The following is a 21,814-nucleotide window of genomic DNA, read 5'->3' as shown; positions in this document are numbered from 1 at the left end:
AATTCCTAACACCTATGTTGGACGGCTGGTAACCCCCTTAATTCAGCTCCAGGAGATCTGATGCCTCTGTCCTTCAGGCACTGCCCTCACGGACACATGCCCACGTGTAGACACACTTTACAAGAAAAAAAGAATTGGAGGATGAGTTGAATTCAGGAGCTCTTTTATACCATTACCGGAGATGCCCATGCTGCTTGGGCAGGTGAAACTGAGTCCTTCAGCTTCCCTTCCAACACTGCAAGCCGAATCCATCAGCCTAACTTGATGAAGAAAGCCAGTCTCAGATTCCTTTTTGCCCCCACGTGTGCTCATTAGCAGCTATGGTCCTTCAAAAATGCTTTATTGTGCTGCTTAGTCAGTCGCTGGGTCCTTCCTAAGGTCAGTGTAGAATCTTTCTTAAGACACAGGCTTCTGAATGCCTTCCTTGGCTTTGTTCCTGGAAACTGGAGGAAAAGGCGCTTTGGCACCTCTTCTCACCACAGGGATTCTGTGTGAGCTCATGGTTGGGCTGAGAGAATGGATTCTTAGCCTTAAGTGACTTCAGTCAGACACATCTTTTCATTCAAGGAGCAGTTAACATGCTGCTAGTTCTTGGCTAATATTAGAAACAATGTTACAAGTTTTTAAAAGGTATTATTTAGCCAGAGCCCAAACTTTTGTTTTTGATTCTCTTGAAGGTGAATTCTAAAGGTAACTGCAAGATACACTGCCTTCTTGCTGAGTATCAAGATATGTGAATATATTATCAAATGTTTCAACTCTGTAAGAGATACAATCAGAACATAGAAGTGGAGGCGAAATGGGACTGTCTTTCCTCGGAAGCCATTGAAAGAAAGATGGTTACAAGTGTAATTGATGTCTCAGTCCCAGGGCAGAGGTTCAACACCATAAAAACATGTAGAAATATTTACGGGAAATCAGAATTGACTTTTGAGGCAAATGGATTTGGTGGAAAGCTTTGTTGGGGACAGTTGTCTTCTGGTAAGAGGCCACATAAACTTGTGGAGGCTCTCGGGTGGCCTGCTCTAGATAAAATTAGGCTTTGGAACTCACCCTTGAGGAAAGAGGCACAGGGGCGGCCAGAGGGCGGGTCCGCGGGGTGGGACTATGGCAGTGGATGGGTGGGGCCGCCCAGGTATTAGGGCGGAGCTGGTGGGGCGTGCCACCCTAGAGGCGGAGCTGATGATCCTGGACTGCTACGCGCCAGACTATGGGTCAGTGGGCGGGACGTAGAGGGGGCTCGGCTAGGGTGCTGGGCAGAACTAGCTAGAGTTGGGTGGCCTCGAAGGCGGGGCCCGCGCGGTGGTACAGGCCTGGGGGCGGGGATACGGGCCCAGGGTCGCATGGAGGCGGGGCCGAAGTAGTGGCACAAGGGTAGGGGTGGGGCCTCGGTGCGGCGAGGCGGCGGGCAACCCGGAGGCTGGTTGGCGGGCAGGCAGAGGTGCGGATAGCGCGCTGTGCTATCGGTGGAGGGCCATGGCCGCTTCTCCAGTCCCGGGCGGTGGCGGTGCGGGAGCTGTCCACTCCTCCAACGCGGCTGGCTTCACCTTCGACTCGGGACTGGAGATCAGGACGCGCTCGGTGGAACAGACTCTTCTGCCCCTGGTTTCTCAGGTACCGCGGCCCCTGGTCCCCGTGTGCGCTGCCCGCGATGGCGGCGGGCGCTCTTTCCTCGGTCCGGCTTGGCGGGGCGGGAGGCGGCGCTGTCCCGCATTGCGCGAGCAAGACGGCGGCACGGCGGGACTCGCGTGGGGGCCCAGAGCCGGGCGGCTACTCCTGGGCTCGCGGTGAAGCGCTGGAAGCGCTGGAGCCCAGCAGGTGCGTTGTTCGGCCTAGGCAGCCGGACCCGCCTGGCCCAGTGGCTCCGAGTGAGGCCCAGCCGCGGGTCAGTAGGACCCCTATGGGGTTCTCTGACTTCCAGAGCCAAGCTGGCGGCCGCTGCTCAGTCGGCCGCCGCTGTCGCTGTCCGCATCGCAGGCCAGACCCAGGCGCTGGGTGCAGACTAAGGCATTCCAGTTTGCCTCTTACTCCAGCGTGTTCTCCAAGGCCTTTGTCCTGTTCCCTTGGTCATGTGTGGGCTCGCCCAACTCCCACCCACTCCGGCCACCTGTCCTGTCTCTCCCTGTCATTTGCCTGCCCACCACCTCTGTCTGCTAGAACTCTGTAGAGTGACAGGAAGGAGTGCTTAATCCTGATTGATGCACACCTTTTGCAAGGTCTCAGTTGGGATTAGTGCATTATTATATTTTGAGTTATAAAAGAAGTCTAGAATCAGCTAGGATGTGCTTAATTAAAAAAAAAAAGTTTGTCTCTCTGAGCTGAGGTATACATAACCCGAGGGCTAGAATTCCTCATCTACAGCTATGGTACTGTGCCAAACACCAAGGGAGGAATTTTGTCTTTGGCTGTGCGTTGGCGATGTGTGACTCATACTAAGCCTGTAACACCTTGGTGACTCATGCCAGGATTACCAAGATTTTAGAGGTAGAAAGAATCTTAAATTATCTTATCCGACTCCAAATTAAAAGATGATTTCTTACAACAACCTCAACTCCTGTCCACCAATGCCTTACATAAACACGTTTAATGAAAGGGAGGTTGTCACTATTCCATAGACTTTTAAATACTGTCTGTTCCAGCCTGGTCGCAAAAATATTTGAAAATTGTAGTTTTATATGCTTCTGAAATTCTTCTAATGCTAATGAAGTAAATATCCCCATTTTCCTCCCTGCATCCTGTGATTAATGGAGCAATGGTGACTATACCTGGCACTCTGTGGCTTTCTGTCTTCCTGAGTAATGCATGCATGCATGGAAGAGCCGCCATTTCCTTTCTAGCACTTACATCTCCTTCCACCCTGGAGACTTCCCCGAACTCCCCATCACCAGAACAACCACACCCCATAAGTGGCGAGGAATGGAGAGAGATGAGAGTGATGGGCTAGAGGCGGATTAGGCTTTACCCATCTCCTTAGTACTAGAAGTTTGCCAGTGCTAACTCATTTAATTCTTGCCACCCCTGAGGTGAGGTGTGGGGTTGTTTCTCTCAGAAGGCAGATGAAGAAGTGGACCGTTAGTTAGATCAGCTAACCTGATGTTAGGAATTTCAACTCTTAAATGCCCAAGAGGGGTTTGAATCCAGGTAGCTTGCCTCCAGTAGTCTGTCTGCTTTTTAGCCACCCCCATGTCCCTTCTAGAGATAAGAGGAGGTGATGTGAGCAGGGCAGAGTAGTTACAAAAAAAAAGTTCCAGTGTAGAAAAACTATCCAGAGAGCTGCAGTCTGAAAAAACAGTAACTTTGTATAGTATCATTGCTAAAACGTTACCAGTACTATGGAGCTGTGTTTTTACCAGTACTATGGAGCTGTGTTTTTTATTCTAAAGCAAGAGAGCAGAAGAGGAAAAGTGTAATTTGCTGCTAAAAATTAACTGGAGGGGAAAAATGCCCTTCCCCGTTTGGTACGTGATGCCTTATTCAGCATCACGGTTGAGGTTCTGTGTCCCACAGTTGTGGCGGTGCCACAGTTCCATGACCGATGTGCATAACGACAGACCATCCTCACAGTATCAAGAGATGCATAAAGCATGGTTAGGGTGCTTGACTGACAAAGTATGGAAGTACATAAAGACAATTTAGACTGATTTCAAAGTTTCACTGAGTTTAAGATATTAAAACTGGAGCTGGGGACATAGCTCAGTTTTTATACATGTGACCCCCAGCATCACATAAGCTATGGCAGTTCATGTAAACTCTGCACTCAGGAAGTGGAGTTTGGGGCCAGCCTGACTCACATGGATCTCTCTCTTCCTCCTCCTCCTCCTCCTCCTCCTCCTCCTCCACGTCCTCCTCCTTGTCATCGTCGTCGTCATCGTCATCCTCCTCCTCCTCCTCCTCGTCCTCTCACCCTCTTATTCTCTTCTCTCCCCCTCTGAGTTTGGGGCTCGGGGTGGGGTGGGGACAGCCCTCTGGAAAACTCACATGCTCAAGAGTTTCTCTTCTATCCGGGCGTGGTGGCGCACGCCTTTAATCCCAGCACTCGGGAAGCAGAGACAGGTGAATCTCTGAGTTCGAGGTCAGCCTGGTCTACAAAGTGAGTTCCAGGACAGCCAGGGCTATACAGAGAAACCCTGTCTCGAAAAACAAAACAAAACAAAAAAAACAAACAAACAAAAAAAAGAGTTTCTCTTCTAAGGATACAGCACTGTTATTCTTATCCACTAATTTCCACATCTCCCTAAGGATATTTTAAGTACTTGAATTAAGAATTTATTATAGTTGCCGCTCTTTAAAGGGCATATATTTTAGCTGGTAGGTAGAGTGTGTACAGGATAGCAAGCACGTATAAAGTATCCGATGAGTTTATCAATAATGCATGCTCCTAGAGCTCAGATGTTGAATCAGGGAGGACACTGTGAAGGAGACAAGGTTTGGGGTAAACAAGTAAGATTAGCATCACCCAATGTGTGGTAGATAGCTGTTATTTTTGTGTTGATTCACTGCCGATTTTCCCAGTGAAAGTCTTGACTTTTAGGTCTTATTCTAGAAAAACAAGGCCTTGTCAGCATCAGAAAATCTGTAGAGTTTTCTGTCTTCACAGATTAGAAATGAAATACTTTCACTGCAATAGATACAGAAAGAACCTTCATTTTCATTCAGCTTCTAATTATAACAAATTATTTTGTAAACTACAAGTAGGAAATGCTGTCCTTTGCTGGGGATGCAGATCAGTGATAAGAGTGCTTGTCTAATGTATACACATAACACGCACGCGCGCACATACACACACAAACACACACACATTCTAAAAATATTGCTGGAACAACCCATGTTAGCTGATAAGGGAACATAACATATTGCTGGAAAAGCCTTTCTTAGCTGATAAGGATATCTACAGGAAACATTATAGCAACAATAAACTTTAAAGATACATTTATTTTTAAAAGGCAGAGACAAGAACTGGTACCTGCTATCACAGACCTGTTGAAATGATGCTGGAAATCCCAGGCCTTCTATGAGACAAGAATCAACAAAAGGTGCAGAGATACAAAAAGAAAAATCAGGAGCCCCGTTGTGTTAGAATTATCAATATAGAAATAGTACATTCATGGAATATACATTCTATGAATGGTTGCATTTGTCTACATTAATTTTTAAAAGACATTAAAATACCAGTTATAGTAAGATATTAAAACAAGAGGTTACTAGAAGGATTTGCATGAGTATATAGCAAAGAAAGCTATCAGATTATGGAGAAAGTCAAAGTAGACTGAGAGAAAAGTACTATGTTCATGTCTAGACCAATAGAAAACTCAAGACATAGCTTTTCCTATTGATTTGTAAATTTAGTGCAATTCCAATGAAACTTTCCATAGAGTTTGGGATAATATTTGGATAAAGTAATTCTAAAAATGTATATGAAAGACCAAAGAACCAAGAACAGTCAGAAGTAAAGCAAGATGTGTGAGCTTACTCTACCTACCTAAGTCCAGATGTAGTGCACTGGGAGTTGGGGGCAGGCAGATCAGTGAGACTTGGAGACCAGCCTGGTCTATGTAGCAAGTTCCAAGCCACAGAGGCTACACATTGAGAACCTGACTCAGAAAAGAAAAACTGAAGTTAGAGGATGGGATAATGGCACAGGGTTGTAATCCCAGCACACATGAGGCTGAGGCAGAAGAATTATTAAGTAACAGGCCATCCTGAGTGACATAATGGGACCCTGTCTAAGAAAAAGGCTGATACTATGACTATCCTAGCAATTCAACCCCTGTCTATATGTGCAGAGAAACCCCTGCAAATATTTGAGACATAGAATCCGAGTATGAATAACATTTTACTTGTGAAGTTCCCAAATGAAAAACTACCAAAATCTTTTAACAGGATGTTTAAATTAATTGTGGAATGTTTAGCCCCAAAGAGTCTATGTATGATTAAAATGACTGAGCCATAGCTGCAAGTCTGTTCTGTTGCTTCCCTTTGCTACTTTGTGGGTTCTTCTTTTTCCCACCCTTTATTTCCTAGGTTTCACTCCCTATCAATAGATAGGAGGGAAGGAAGGAAGGGGGTCCGGAAGAGAGAGAGATCTGAATCTCATTTCTTTCTTTGAGCATGACTACTAACAAACTACAACCAATTCCCCTGAACAACCACCAACTCTCGGGGTCCTAGCATTTATACACCCTCTGAAAAGTTCCCAGAATTCCAAACATCACACAACCGCAGAAACTATTCTGCAGCTGACAAAACCATGCCCCTGACAGAGCGTGAGACAAATCATAGTCAGCTGCTTTGGACAGTCTGAAGCAGCCCCGTATGCTCATACCCAGGATTAATATGAAAGCATATTATAATATTTCTTTTTTTAAAGATTTATTTATTTATTATATTTATATGAGTACACTGTAACTGTCTTCAGACACACCAGAAGAGGACATCGGATCCCAGTACAAATGGTTGGGAGCCACCATGTGGTTGCTGGGAATCAAACTTGGAACCTCTGGAAGAGCAGTCAGTGCTTTTTTTTGTTGTTGTTGGTTTTTGTTTTTTGAGACAGGCTTTCTCTGTCTATCTCTGGCTATCCTGGAACTCACTCTGTAGACCAGGCTGGCCTCAAACTCAGAAATCCACTTGCCTCTGCTACCCAAGTGCTGGGATTAAAGGCGTGCACCACCACTGTCCGGCCTCCCCCCCCCCCCCCAGGTCAAATATATGATATATGTGGCCTGTACAGGGATCGAACCCTTGACCTTGGTGTTGTTAGCATCACACTCTAACCAAGTGAGCTAACCAGTCATAATATTTCTTGGTTTTTTGTTTGTTTGTTTGTTTTTTGTTTTTTTGTTTTTTGTTTTTTAATGAGTACACTGTAGCTGTCTTTAGATCCACCAAAAGAGGGCATCAGATCCCATTACTGCAGATGTTTGTGAGTCACCATGGCTGGGAATTGAACTGAGGTCCTCTTAACCTCTGAGCCATTTCTCCAGCCTATTTCTATGTTTTTTGTAAAGAAAGTACAAGTCCAGAATTCTCACTACACTGTCCCTCTCTTTGCCTGTTGTGGACCAAACCCAAAATCATATGGGAACCAGGCAAGCACTATACCACTGCGCTACATCTCCAGCTCTTAGTGTTTTAAGACCCGGTATCTTCATAGCCTAGGCTGGACTCAAACTCACCACCCTCCTGCCTCCATCTCCCAGTGCTAGGAGTATAGGTGTGTACCCCCTGCAGTGGGGCCTGATGTTGCATACTTTTAAATCTAAACTTTCTAAAGAAGGCTCTACGCTAAGAACCCGGCTTGTTTTCTGTAGCACAGCACCCGCCTTTTAAAATACTCATTTCTTTTTCCTGTTACCCAGCCACTCCTATAGTGTCTTTATCCTGGGGAGGGAGGAAGGATGCCTCCCTCCACCCTGGTGTGGAATGTCATTCTGCCCTCAGGCTTTTCCTGTGTGTGCTTTCCTCCAGTCCTCCCCTCAGGACCCTTTTCACGGCTAGGATAACATCACTTCATTCATCCCATCTCTTTCTTTGCCTTGGGAGCATTTCAGAATCTTCATCTCAGTTCGGTTTGGGGGAGAAGGTAGTAAGTAGATGAGTGGCTTTCTCTTCTTGCTGGTTGGTGCAATGGATCCAAGCGTGCCTTTGACAGCAATGATAGGGGAACATTCATATGACAATATGAGGCAGTTAAAGGAGTGAACGTGCCTGTCTCTGCCCCCTTGAAAGAATGTGACCTTGCATGGTGTGTGCGGGTTCACGTTGTTCCCTAGGGCAAATCAGCCGACTTTACATTCTTAATTCTGAGAATTTACTGATGAGTTAAATCCGGGCAGGAATGTCTCCATCCCCGACTGGCTATTAGACTATTTAGGTCCTAGAGAGTTGGACTCTGTATTTTCTTTCCTCCCAGTTTCCTGTTTTATTTGCTTTCGTGCCTCTTCACAAAGTAGATCAGGAACACCCCTGTCAATGAAGTATTAATGTCAGTTCTAGAAATTCAGAATATCCCCCAGACACTAGAAAACAGAAGTGTGTAACTGACACTAATTTAAGCACAATAATTAATTCACCCATTTATTTCACACAATAGCCTGAGCATGTGATTGCCTCCTTCCTGCAGATGGGAGCTGTTACAGAGAGGCTGATAACTAGTTACATACTAGCTGATACCAGGACTACAAACCCAGGCAGAGCGGTTGGAGTCGTGGCCCTAACTGCTGGGCTATACTTGTTTGCCCTTCATGACACCTTATGTAGGTGGTCTCACACAAGCCCTCATTCTTTTCTTTCCCAGTCTAGTTTTTCACAACTCACCCCCCTCCCCAATACTTTCTTGCCTTCTGGCTCTTTCAGGCATTTTCTAGGACAGTGCTATAGACATGTCTGTCAGGGCAACTGCTAGTGGTCCCTCTGACTGTTCTTCCTCCTTTTCAAGGGTAATAGCTAACTTTTCTATTTGTCATATTAGGGCTTTGGGAGCTCTCTATGTTGCCCCCTCCATCCTTAGAGTAAGCCAAGGAGATAAGAGAGATGTGGTGATTAAAGGATTGGCAGCTCTTGGCTCTGTGACCTTGGGCATATTCTTAACTTCTACCAACTTTAGGCTTTTTATCTGTATAATGAAGACAGTAATAGGTAGATACCCAATGGAAGTTAGGGATGTAAGCATTAAATGAATTTATATATGCAAAACATACATACTAGTACTCGTATGCATAATAAATCTTAGTCTTATATTTTGTATAAGGAAATTAAAATGAAATCTCAATTTTATAAAAGTATGTTAAGCCGGGCAGTGGTGGTGCATGCCTTTAATCCCAGCACTCGGGAGGCAGAGGCAGGTGGATTTCTGAGTTCGAGGCCAGCCTACAGAGTGAGTTCCAGGACAGCCAGGGCTACACAGAGAAACCCTGTCTCGAAAACAAAACAAGGGGCTGGTGAGATGGCTCAGTGGGTAAGAGCACCCGACTGCTCTTCCAAAGGTCCGAAGTTCAAATCCCAGCAACCACATGGTGGCTTACAACCATCCGTAATGAGATCTGACTCCCTCTTCTGGAGTATCTGAGGATAGCTACAGTGTACTTACATGTAATAAATAAATAAATCAAAAAAAAAAAAAAAAAAAAAAGAAAACAAAACAAAACAAACAAACAAACAAAAAGTATGTCAAGTACATAAAACAGGATTGGAATAATTAAACAAAGATGTTCACAGGAGTATAGAACACTTTGGGTTTTTCTTTGAGGTTTTCCTGTATTTATCTTTTTTGCTTTGGGAATAATCAACATGTGTGCTTTCTCTTCATTTTTACTTTTCTTTTTTTTTGGTTTTTCAAGACAGGGTTTCTCTGTATATTCCTGGCTGTCCTGGAGCTCACTTTGTAGACCAGGCTGACCTCGAACTCAGAAATCCGCCTGCCTCTGCCTCCCGAGTGCTGGGATTAAAGGCATGAGCCACCACACCCGGCTCATTTTTACTATTTTTAACTACGTGTAGATGTCTGTGTCTGCTTGTGGGTGTGCACACGTCAGTAGAAGTGCCCAGGAGGCTGGAGGTGTCAAATCCTTGGGCACTAGTGTTACACATTGTCCTGAACTGCTTCATAGAGGTCCTGGGAACTGAACTCAGGTCTCCTGGAGGAACAGCCAAGTGCCCTCAGCCACCCAGCCCTGAGGCTGACTTTCTAAAAGTTTGAAAATGTTAGGACTTAAGTAGATATTTGAATAAGGATTTTTATGAATTGGTCGACTTAACTCCTCTAAATATCGATTTTCAATGACTCTGTTTGGAACGAGCACTTTCCGGAATGCTGCCAGTAAGAGGAAGGCGGCCACACCTAATTGTGCCGTGGGGAGGATTCTTGCAGTGAAAGCAGAAAGCTTGTTTGGGAACCGAACAATAGGTAGTGCTTTAAGCTAATTGTAGGATCTGTTTTTTATAATTGGAAAATGTAAGTGTATGCAAATACAGAATTTAATGAGCACAGTGTCTTAGACTGGGTTGCTGTAATAGCAACACTGAGCTAGAGCCCAGCATGTGGGATGACTTATTCAAACCTCAGACCCACAGATGAACAATAAACCGTAGAGTCCTTAAACAACAAGCATTTATTTTGGCACAGTCTGGTAGATGGGTGGTCTAATACCAAAGTGCCCAGTGCTAAGTGTTTAATGAGACCACCTGCTTCCTAGACTAGACTGATGTCTTCCTCTTGTCCTGATATGATACATGGAGCAGGGGCCCTTTGCTTTCTCTTCGAAGGGTGCTAAATCCTACTCTTGGGAGCTGAGTTCATGGCCAAATCACTTTCTAATAACTGAGTATTGGGATGTCGCGTATGAATGGGGTGGGGCATAGCCATTCCCATTCTTTTCACTCTGTGAAATAGTGCTCAGGGTCTCTATCTACATCTGATACTGCGAGTTCCCTAGTGTCTGCCAGGTCTGAGGGACTACAGTGGTAAGGGCAGATCTCATGTCTGTGCCTGCTCCTTTTAGACAGTCTCACAGTCCTGTCTCAGGTGTACACCGCCACACTGGTGTCTTTCTTGTCTGTCATCCTGCTTTGGACACCATAGCACAACCCTCTCACAGTTCACTCTAGTGAACACCCTTGTGGATGTGATGAGCTAATGGGCCCCTAAGGTACCATTTGTGCTGAAGGAAAGGTCTGTCCCTCGGAAATCAAGACATGAGCAAGATGACTGGACATCTCCCTGGACTGGGGGCGGGAGGGGCGGGAGGGGCGGGGGGGGGCGGGGGGGGGCCGCGGGTGCAGGGAATGGTTTGCTTATTCATTCTTTAAGTGTATTAAAGCTTTATTATAAAGAACTTGCATCCAGATGCCATGAAATATACCTTTGATTCTAACATTTGGGAGAGTGAGGCAGGTCGATTTCTGAGGCCAGTCAGGGCTACACAGAGAGACAGATGAAAACCAAACCAAACCAACTTAAAAAAACCTGTAAAAAAAGAAAATCAACCACAAAGCAACATTAGTCATACTTAACTTTATGCATCTCAGTGAACTTGTATAAAGTTAGAGCAGTCATTCTGAAGCTATGGAGAGTCACATTGGATTTTTATGTGTCCTTTATAAAATGTATCTTATGTATTTATCTCCCACCAAAAATAAATAAATAATTGATCCAAACATTTTTGCAGCCGGGCGTGGTGGCGCACGCCTTTAATCCCAGCACTCGGGAGGCAGAGGCAGGCGGATTTCTGAGTTCAAGGCCAGCCTGGTCTACAGAGTGAGTTCCAGGACAGCCAGGGCTATACAGAGAAACCCTGTCTCGAAAAACCAAAAAAAAAAAAAAAAAACAAACATTTTTGCTTTTTATCCTCTTCAGTGACTGAGAATTTACTTCAGCACACGCATATGACATTACGTTTATTTCTACATAACAAAATGCCTCAAAACTTAATGGATTAAAATAAGTCAGTTCCTTAGACATTTAGAACCGGGAATTACTTGGGTGGCTCCAAATATCTTCTCTGTGCTGTCTGGAAACCTGAGAATCTGTAGCTTTTGCAAGTAGCCTTAGTTCTTCATCATGCCCGTGGTTCTCGTGACCTGGCTTCCCCTAGAGTGAAGGGGTTAGAGATGGAAACCCAGTGAGACCATGCCTTACCTTCTAGAGGAAGTAACAACACAGTCGCCTCTGCTTTTCTCTATGCCCTGAGAGAGAAGACGCCCTCCTGCTTTTGCCTGTGGAGTGCTGGAATTACAGGCCTGTTTGCCATAGCCCTGGTGTGTGGTGCTGGGACTCAAACCCAGGACCCAGTACATGCTAGGCCAACACTCGACCTCCTGCTGTATGTCCTGGCTTATGCTTCTAGAAGTAACTAAGGAGAGGGAGTGGAGACTTTGCCTCTGGTCGGAAACAATAGCAAAGAACCTGTGTTCTCTAACCTCTTCGGTAAATTGTTTCCCTTCCATCCGTAAACAACCTGTCCTGAAAGTATCAGCCTGAATCACAAGGTTGACCTGGAAATCTGTCTGGCTTTTTGTAGATAGCCATTTCCCAAGCGTAACTCGTTCTAGCTGTAGGAACGTGAGGACATGCAGGATGTTTTGTTTGATGCTTAGACTAAAAAAAAAAAAACAAGGAAAGAAAAAAAACTACTGACTAATAGCTTCCTAAAATGCACCTGAGTCCAGGTTGGCAGTTCCTTAAAGAAAACTCAAAGTCCCGAGAATTGTCTTCATGTCTTGGCACTGGCTTCTCAGTTGGTCGCCCTTTCTTATGAAAGGCAGCCCTTGTTTGTAGCTAGTTTCTCAGCCTGTGGAAGCTTAGCGGTTTGTAGGAATGCTTTCATTTCACACTGATTCCCCCCCACCCCTTTTTTTTAAAGTCTGAGGTGATGATGATGCTACCAGTGTGATTAATTATATTAGTTGTCCTGTGAGCCATGCTGCACTCTGTCTATTAGACAAAGCCATCCCCTCAAGCTGTGCAGAGGTCACCTCCTCTCTGCCTTCTGACTCCTTCTGGGACAGCTGAAGGACAAATGTCAAAGCTCCCAAAGCCGAGTGCAAGACTTTACAGTCGGTCCCTTAGCGTCTGTCTTTAGATTTGGCTTTCTTGACAGTGCCTTAGATTTATTTGACTTTTGCCTGCAAGCCATTTATGATTTTATCACGGTGTGCCATCTGGCTAAGAATTTTCAAAAGCGGCAAGTTGTGGCTTGATTTTATTTAACAATGTTTGATTTAACTTCTCTCTGTTCACTTACATTTTCCTGCAATCTCTAGCCCCTTCAAATCTCTTCAAACCACCTTAGCTAGACCACCTAACTCTTTTTTTTAAAGATTTACTTATTTTATGTATATGAGTACACTGTAGCTGTCTTCAGACACACCAGAAGAGGGCATCAGATCCCATTACAGATGGTTGTCGCTACCATGTGGTTGCTGGGAATTGAACTCAGGACCTCTGGAAGAGCAGTCGGTGCTTTTAACCGCTGAGCCATCTCTCCAGCCCCGACCACCTAACTCTTGAGGGATATTTTCTACTTTCTGTGTTATTAAGGGTGATCTTCTGCCACTATAGAATAAGGATTCTTTCCCTCTAGTTTCTAGTGAGTTGCTTTTTTTTTTTTTGGGGGTTTTTTTTTTTTTTTTTCACCTAAAAAGAAAACCCCAAACCTGTGTGTGAGGGCTGGAGAAAGGAGAAAGGTGTGTGAGAGATTGTGTGTTATATGATACAATGTGGGTGTGGGTGTGAATGTGTACATGCATATGCTACAGTGTGTGTGTGTGTGTGTGTGTGTGTGTGTGTGTGTGTAGGTCAAAGGATAAGCTTGGATATCTGTTTTGTGTGTGTGTGTGTGTGTGTGTGTGTGTGTGTGTGTGTAGGTCAAAGGATAAGCTTGGACATCTGTTTTCACCTTTGGTCTTCTTTGCGACTGAGTCTTTTTGTTTGCCTTTTGGTGGGCTAGGCTAGCTGACCCATGATCTTTGAGACATTCCTATGTCTCTGCTTCCCATCTTCCATAGCAGTTTTGAGAATTTGAATGTCCTTTTTACTGCACTCAGCTTTGTGTGGGTTCTGGAATTCAAATTCAGGTCTTCACACACTTTACCTGCTGAGCCGTCTCCTTAATCCCTTCCCCACTTATTGATTGATTGATTGATTGATTTATAGTAGGCTTTTGCTTACACTACTCTTGTTGTGGTCTGAATATTGGTTTCCTCTCACAATTCTTAAACTGGAACTTAATCCCCATGGTAATGTTGGTAACAAATGAGGCCTTTGGGAGGCGATTAAATCATGAATGAGACTAATGCTTTAGGGTGGAACCCGAGGGAACTTGTTTGCTTCTTCTACCAAGTAAGACCCAGAAAGCACTACTCATGAGGCCGTGGCCCTCACCAGATACCAAGTCTTACGGAGGCCTCAGCCTGGGTTTTGCAGAACTCTAAGCAGTGAGCTCCTATCGGACCACCTGAAGGTATTTGTTTGGAATTCCAAACCGACTAAGAGTTTCCCCAAAGCTTCCTGCTTCAGTACAGTGCCCTCAACACTCCTGGGGTTCATTCCCCAAGGTCCGCTCAAAGGCAGCCCAATTCCAAAGTTACTCTCAAATTTGGGGTTTTGTTATAGCATCTCTCCAGATCCAGATACCAACTCTGGATTCCTATTTATCAATAGAGAGCAATGCCTTCATTAGTTTTCTATTAGTTTATTAGCTTAAACACCCTGATTAAAGCAAGTCTCGGGAGAAAGGGTTTATTTTAGCTTAAAGTTCTAGAAAGAATATAGTCTATCACGGTGAAGAAGAGTAAAGATGAAACAGGAAGAGGGACCAGGGCAGAGGCTCTCAGTGCCAGCCTGGTGTGGTACTGTACACCTCCAACCCTAAGTGGATCTCTGTAAGTTCCAGGCCAGTCAACGCTACATAGTGAGAGCCTGTCTCAAACAGACCAACGAGCTCAGTGGATACTCCCAGTGACACAGTTTTCTGCAGCAAAGTTTCTTCTCCTGCACCCGTGGCTCCTAACCCTCCTAAAGCTGTGACCCTTTAATATTGTTCCTCGTGTTGTGGTGACCTTACTTTTTGTTTTGTTATTACTTCGTAACTGTAATTTTGCTCCTGTTATGGATTGTAATATAAATATCTGATGTGAAGGATATCTGATATGCACCCCTGTGAGAGGGTCAGTTGATCCCCACAGGGGTTGTGACTCCCAGGTTGAAAGCCACTGTCCTAAAGTATCTATAATCTTCCCAAACAGTGCTACTAGATGGGGAATTAGTGTTCAAGCACACGCGCCTGAGTGTGTGTGTGTGTGTATGAGTGGGGGGAACCTCACATTCATACCTAGCAAATCACCCCAAATTTACTGTCTTAAAACAACAAAACATTTGTCTTATAGTTTCTGTGAGCTAAGAATTCTGTCGTAGTTTAGTTTATACAATGGCTCTGGACCAAAGTCCATCACAAAACTGAATAAAGGTGTTTGGCTGGGCCAATGGAAATGTAAAGGCTTGACCTGGCCTGAGGAGTCTGTTCCCACGTTCACTCTTCTGTCTGTTGAAAAACCCCAGTTCTGCTGCATCTGTGGCATCAATCTCTTACCTTGTAGGGCTCCTCATAGGATTGCTTTATGTGGGACAGCTGTGACAGGGTAGTGAGCTTCCTGTCCCTGTGATTGGTCCCAGAGAGACGGAGGGAGGAAGCAGAAACGCCAAACACATACACACACACACACATACACACACACACACACACACACACACACACACACACACACACACACACACACACGCATGTGTGCACTGAGAGAGAGACAGAGACAGAGACACAGAGAGAGTCACAGATCGAGACAGAGACAGACAGAAACAGAAATGCCCCATTAGGTCCACTGTCATCTCTGTATGAGAAGTGAGTTTATACTTGAGAAACAAAGTCCCCTTTTTCCTTGAGAGGTCTGAAGGAGTTCATGAATATGTTTCAGAATCACAGAGATTATACTACATTCCTGCTTACAAAACCTTTCTGTGTCTCCCAGTAATGCACAGAACACAACTTTGTTGGAGTAGAATCTCATTCTGTAGCTCAAAATGGCCTGCAGCTTAACAGTCCCTCTGCCTTAACCTCCCTGGAATCGCAGACATGCACCACCACGCCCAGCTCAAAACATGCATTCTTTGCTCTGCTTCCCAGCCTTCCGGGGGCAGCTGCTGGCTGTGCAGTCTTCCAGGGCCAGCTCCTGGCTGCCCCTCACTGGCCAGCTCCTGGCCGACTCTCACAGGCACTAGTTTGTGCCTGTCACTTTGCTCACTGCCTTCGTCACTCTGGCCTCACTTCAGTCCTTGACAGGACAGGCTCGCCCCCAGAGCCCCTCACCCCTCAGTTTCTGTTTTATGAAATCCATCATCCCTGAGGTTACCAGCCTGCTACTATCAAGTCCACTCTCTCAGAGAAGAAAGAGCAGCCAATCTCAGGAGGCTTCCTGGGCACAGTATCATGTTGTTATATTTTGCATAGAACATCCATTAAAATTATTTCTTTAGTACTGTGGTTCATCATTTGAATGTAGCACAGATCTTTTTTCATCATTCACTGTTTCCTCATTTTTTTAGTTTTATCTCATCTATGAAATATATTTTGTGATTGAATTGTTATTCTATTATACTGCAAACATTGGAGGTCGTATTGTTATGTCTCAATCACCCATGCATCCTGTCTTAGTTACTGTTCTATTGCTGAGCAGAGACACCACGAGCAAGGCAACTCTTATCAAAGTAAGCATTTAATTGGAGTTTGTTTATAGTTTCAGAGGGAAGCAGGCAGGCATGGCTCTGAAGCAGTGGATCGATAGCATCCAGACCCACAGGCTGCAAGGAGAGAGAGAGAGAGAGAGAGAGAGAGAGAGAGAGAGAGAGAGAGAGAGAGAGAGAGAGAGAGAGAGACTGGGCCTTCCATGGACTTTTTTTTTTTTTTTTTTTTTGGTTTTTCGAGACAGGGTTTCTCTGTGTGTAGCCCTGGCTGTCCTGGCACTCACTTTGTAGACCAAGCTGGCCTCGAACTCAGAAATCCACCTGCCTCTGCCTCCCGAGTGTTGGGATTAAAGGCGTGCGCCACCACGCCCGGCTCCATGGACTTTTAAAACCTCAAAGCCCATGCCCAGAGGCTCTAATAAGGCCTCACCTCCTAGACCTTCCACACAGTTCACCAACTGGGACTAAGCATGCAAATACAAGTCTATGAGCAACACACTTACTCAAGCCACCACACACTGAGGTCTTGGTATCTAACAGATACTAAACATTTGTTTTGAAATATTGCACTGAAACAATGCTGTAGATGAAAATAGTTAGTGGCAGGGCTTGGGAGAGATAGCTCAGTGAGGACAGCACCTGCACCACCAGCAGAAGGACTGGGTTCAGATCCCAGCACCAGTTAAAAACCAGATACAGTGGTTGGTGCACATCTGGAGTCCCAGTGCTAAGGAGGAGGATGGAGACAGAAGGATCCTTAGAGCCCTCTGGCCAGCCAGTCTAACTGAAGAATACTCTGGGTTCAGTGAAAGACCCTGTCTTAAATATGAGGTGGAGAGTCAGTGGGGAAGATACCCGAAATCAGCCTCTGGCTTCAACACATATGCTCACATACGTGTGCACATACGAACACACGTACACATACACAAAAATAAATTAGGGGCATTGATATATTTCTCTGCATCACTTAGCTCATCCCTCCTGGTGCCAGCAACCCCAAGGTTCAAAGTTAGACATTTCCATTAATCCTAAGCTCTTAATACCCTAACTTAAAAAATGCTTGCTACACAATGCTTTCCTCTTATTCTGTTTTGGGTCTTTTTAAAGTCTAAGTTTTATTTTATGTATGTGGATATTTTCTTGCATGTATGTTTGTGCACCATTTGTGTATCTGGTACCCACAGAGGCTAGTAGAGGGTGTTGAATCCCTGGGACTGGAGTTACAGACAGTTGTGAGCTGCCATGTGGGTGCTTGGAATTGAACCCAGGTCCTCTGGAGGAGCAGCAGTGCTCTTAACCAGTGCTCCATTACTTTTTGAGCCATCCAGTGTTTTGTTTGAGACTTTGTTATCATTTCATAAAAATTATTTCAAAAAGAAACTCAGTATACATTTAGTAGTTGGTATCTGTTTTTCAGCTAACATTTTAAAATAAATACTTTGCATGTGCAAATTGTACATGTGTTACTTTTCTAAGACATTTAAAAGATTCTCATTTGTTTTAATGATCCATACATGTCACCCTTTATATTTTACTTCAGGGCTTAAAACTAAATGATAGAACTCTTGGTATATCATGTATTTGGGGGCTTGAAGGACTAGATTGCACTGTTTTTTGTTGTTGTTGTTTTGTTTTTGTTTTTTCAGACAGAGTTTCTCTGTATAGCTCTGTCTGTCCTGGAACTCACTCTGTAGACCAGGTTGGCCTTGAACTCAGAAATCCTCCTGCCTCTGCCTCCCAAGTGCTGGGATTAAAGGCGTGTGCCACTACTGCCCGGGTAGCACTGGTCATTCAAAAGCTGTCAGTGAGTTCAGTAAACTTGTGTGGTCAAGTATCAATTTACATTGCTAGGGATCGAACCAAGGACCTCAAATGTGCCAGGCCAGTGCTCTGCCACTAAGCTACACCTCCAGTGCACACGTGCCATTATGTATAACCCATTTACTGTGTGAGCAGTGGAGTGGAATGCGGTGAGAGGTGCCTTTATGCAGAGCAGCTTAGGTAGAACCGAGGAAAATGTGTGCTGTGAGCCGGTGATTTGCCCTGCCGTGTTCTCAAGTCTTGAAGATTTGTTGGAAGATCTGGAGAGTCTCTGGAAGTGTATGTCCCAGATTACTGCCCTCAGGTGAACTTGTAATCACAATTAATAGAAGCATTGTCCTGGGAAATGATGCAAGATGCTCTGCTTCCTGGCCCCTGGCCTGCAAGGTCTAAGGCGAATGATTTGCTTGGTCTGATATGCTGGGTTTAATTTTCTTGGTCTTTGTGATATCTTTTTTAAAGTTTTATTTATTTATTTATTTTTAAGTATTGAGGTAAAAGTTTCTTCTTCTTCTTCTTCTTTTTTTTTTAATTTTCAGATCACCACACTTATAAACCATAAAGATAATACCAAAAAGTCTGATAAAACCCTGCAAGCGATTCAGCGTGTGGGACAAGCGGTCAACTTGGCAGTTGGAAGATTTGTTAAAGTAGGGGAAGCTATAGCCAACGAAAACTGGGATTTGAAAGAAGAAATTAACATCGCCTGCATCGAAGCCAAGCAAGCAGGTACCTGTGTATCCACCTTGTGTTCCGCTGCTTGCTTGCTGGTTTGTTTTGTGTGTGTGTGTGTGTTTGTTTGTTTGTTTGTTTGTTTTAGGAGGCAAAGTCCTTGCTGACCTGGAACTTCCTTTTGGTGGCCTAGCTGGCTTTGAACTCTGCTTCTGCCTCTGGCAAGCCATTTGAGTCCACACCCAGCTCTCATTTCCTTCTTGAGGCAGGTCTCACGCTTAGCCCAGGCTGCCCTCAAACACAGTCGGAGTCCTCCTGCCTCAGGCTCCCAAGTGCTGGTAGAATGGGTGACATCACTGCTCCCAGCTGTAAATATTTATTTTAGAGACTATTGCTATTTCATTATTCCAAATGTTATGGCAAGTATTTTTTTATTATTTATTTAATTTGAGGCAGTCTCACCAGGTAGCCTGGTTATCCTGGAACTCACTGTGTAAACCAGGTTGGCTTTTAACTTGGAGTGATCCTCTTGTTTCTGGATTCCAAATGCTAGGGTTACAGCTGTGTACCACTACACCCAGGAAAACTTAGGAATTTGTTTTCTAAAATGCTGGGGATTGAACCCAGGGCTGTTTTTTATGCTAAGCACTACCAAGCTACATCCCTGACAAAACACTTTAGGTTTACTTTGAGTTAAGCTATCCAGCCAGAAGGTGGTGGTGCATGCCTTTAATCCCTCACCCCACCCCCACCCCCACTCTGTGAGTTTGAAGCCAGCCTGCTTTAGAGTTCCAGGACAGCCAGAGCTAAAACAGAGGAGTCCTGTCTCAAAATACAAAAAATAAAAACATAAAAAAAAAAATCCTAGAATATTAATGACGTGGGTTGGCTTTTAGGAATGGTGGGGCTCCTTCTGACTCCAGTCCTAAGCCTGAAACACAGGACTCATTCACAACAGTTCACAGTTAGAACGTTGACATGTCATACTGACTGAGGTCGGTGATGCAGAGAAGAGAGGGTGAGAGAGGGTGAAGGATGAAGGCAGGGAGACGCCATGTGAAGCGTTTACATACAAACAGCTAAATGCAGACAGTGCCATAGGGCTACAGAGAGCAGGAACAACAGAGAGCATACTTGCTGATGTGGCTGGATAGACACGATGTAGCTCTTAGCTACAGGAGAGGGAGGACTCTGGGCTTCTAGCCGTTTGTTGGTTTAGGGAACAGCTTTATGTGGGACGCAGAGGAGATGGCCTCACTTTATTTGTAGTTTATATTTTTTTTCCATTATAAAAAAGGATTTGAAGTGGGCCATAATAAAAGACATGTCAAGTGAATCTATTAAAATCAGAGAAAAAAATATACCAGAATCTTTGGCAAAGATGAATATTTAACTAAGTAGTAAATTTATCTTTGTACTTCCTGGAAAGCAAGACGAAAATGGGAGAAAGAAAGGGTTATATAACCCCCATTGTTTGCTGAGAGGCAACAAACCAGTTCGTAAGAGGAGAATCCTGTTTTCCTGGCACCACGTTATTCTCTGGGCACTTATACAGCTTGTTATAGAATACAGTGGGCAATGCAGAGAGAGCAGAAAGACTGTCTCGAATTGTTCCTGTTAGCAGCCCTTGCTGAAAGCAAGAGGGGCGGGGCGGGGAGGGGGGGTGGGATTTACAGGGAAAGAACAGCATGAGGTCCTATGGTCCCTTAGCCTTGTCTCCTTGTGCTTAGTGAGGGCAGGGGTTGGGGGAGGGGAGGAAGTGAGTCGTATGAGCAGGCATGCGCAGATAGCTCCAGCAGAGGATCAGGCAGGTCCCCTCCGGTGGCATGAGCCTCACATACCATCTCTTCTAAATCACTCCATGAGGAGCCCCACCCCAACCGGACACCTCCTGAAGTTGCAGGTAAATAGGGACCTTTCACTGACACGCGCTGTGAACCAGTCCTGAGGGCCTTTGGCTCACTCAGCCCTTAATGGCCTCTTTCTCCTGGGCAGCTTGCATGTGCTTGAGGGCAAGACTACGAAGCAGTGATCAAGACCTAGTGAGTGCTTCAGGTTAACTGTTATATTCCAGTCTGACCTTTTTCACCAGGCCGGGAGACACTGGGCAAGCCACGTTCTCATGGGAGCATGGCACTGGTCTTATTTGTGGAGGATTGTTATATGATGTGTGTGTGCACTCGGCATGAATACGTGTTTACCACGTTTTCACGTCATGATTCTTGCATCTTAGTCTCTCTCTGGTCTCTCTTTACTTTTTGCTTGACTCCCTGCTAAGACTTGTTTTCTGTATGGCAGCTCAGTAAATATTTTTGTTAGAGTGGGTCTTAGTTAGGGTTTCCATTGTTGGGAAGAGACACCATGACCAAGGCAACTCTTTTTTTTTTTTTTTTTAAAGATTTATTTATTTATTTATTACATGTAAGTACACTGTAGCTGTCTTCAGACCCTCCAGAAGAGGGAGTCAGATCTCATTACGGATGGTTGTGAGCCACCATGTGGTTGCTGGGATTTGAACTTTGGACCTTCGGAAGAGCAGTCGGGTGCTCTTACCCACTGAGCCATCTCACCAGCCCCCAAGGCAACTCTTATACTAAAGACAACATTTATTTATTTATTTACTTTTGATTTATTTATTATTATATGTAAGTACATTGTAGCTGACTTCAGACATACCAGAAGAGGGCGCCAGATCTCATTATGAATGGTTGTGAGCCACCATGTGGTTGCTGGGATTTGAACTCAGGGTCTTCAGAAGAGCAGTCAGTGTCCTTCCAAACCCACGTTTCTTCAGGTGTAGTGATTGACAGTTCCCCTCCCTCCCTGCCGCACCTCCCTCTGCCCGCCTTCCCCACCCCTACCCCAAGGCCTGGGCACTGTGTCCTGCTCACTGCTCTGGATTTAAGGTTTGGCTTTTGCTTCTTGGGACTTTTCTTTTGTCTTGCAGAGAAGCAGCCTTTAGATTGTGTGGTTGCCCAAACTACAAGAAAGACAAATTGTATTTTTGACTGAGTCAGAGTTTGCCTTGGTTCTGAGAGTGTACATTTTTGTTTGTTGTTGTTTGCTTTGTTTTTGCTTTGCTAAAAAGCA

The 21,814-nt window shown here is 44.9% G+C and overlaps 1 protein-coding gene across 2 annotated transcripts in view; it reads left to right on the top strand.

Moving 5' to 3' along the window:
* Positions 1-1,215: 1,215 nt before the first annotated feature.
* Positions 1,216-21,814, top strand: part of Ctnnal1 (catenin (cadherin associated protein), alpha-like 1) — a 54,441-nt gene continuing 33,842 nt past the window's right edge. Inside the window, exons 1-2 of one of the 2 annotated variants that reach the window (XM_017320319.2) lie at positions 1,216-1,614; positions 18,592-18,781. Coding sequence is in view for 1 of the 2 variants with exons in the window: in NM_018761.3 (NP_061231.3) it covers positions 1,477-1,614; positions 18,592-18,781 (328 nt within the window). In the remaining variant the exon portion in view is untranslated. The remainder of the gene's footprint in view (positions 1,615-18,591; positions 18,782-21,814) is intronic. The other variant, NM_018761.3, reaches the window with a different exon arrangement.

The sequence above is a fragment of the Mus musculus genome, chromosome 4, assembly GCF_000001635.26.
Source record: "Mus musculus strain C57BL/6J chromosome 4, GRCm38.p6 C57BL/6J".
NCBI classification, from domain to species: Eukaryota; Metazoa; Chordata; class Mammalia; order Rodentia; family Muridae; genus Mus; species Mus musculus.
The sequence above is the reverse complement of the archived record's forward strand: the minus strand, read 5'-3'. Positions and strand labels throughout refer to the sequence as shown.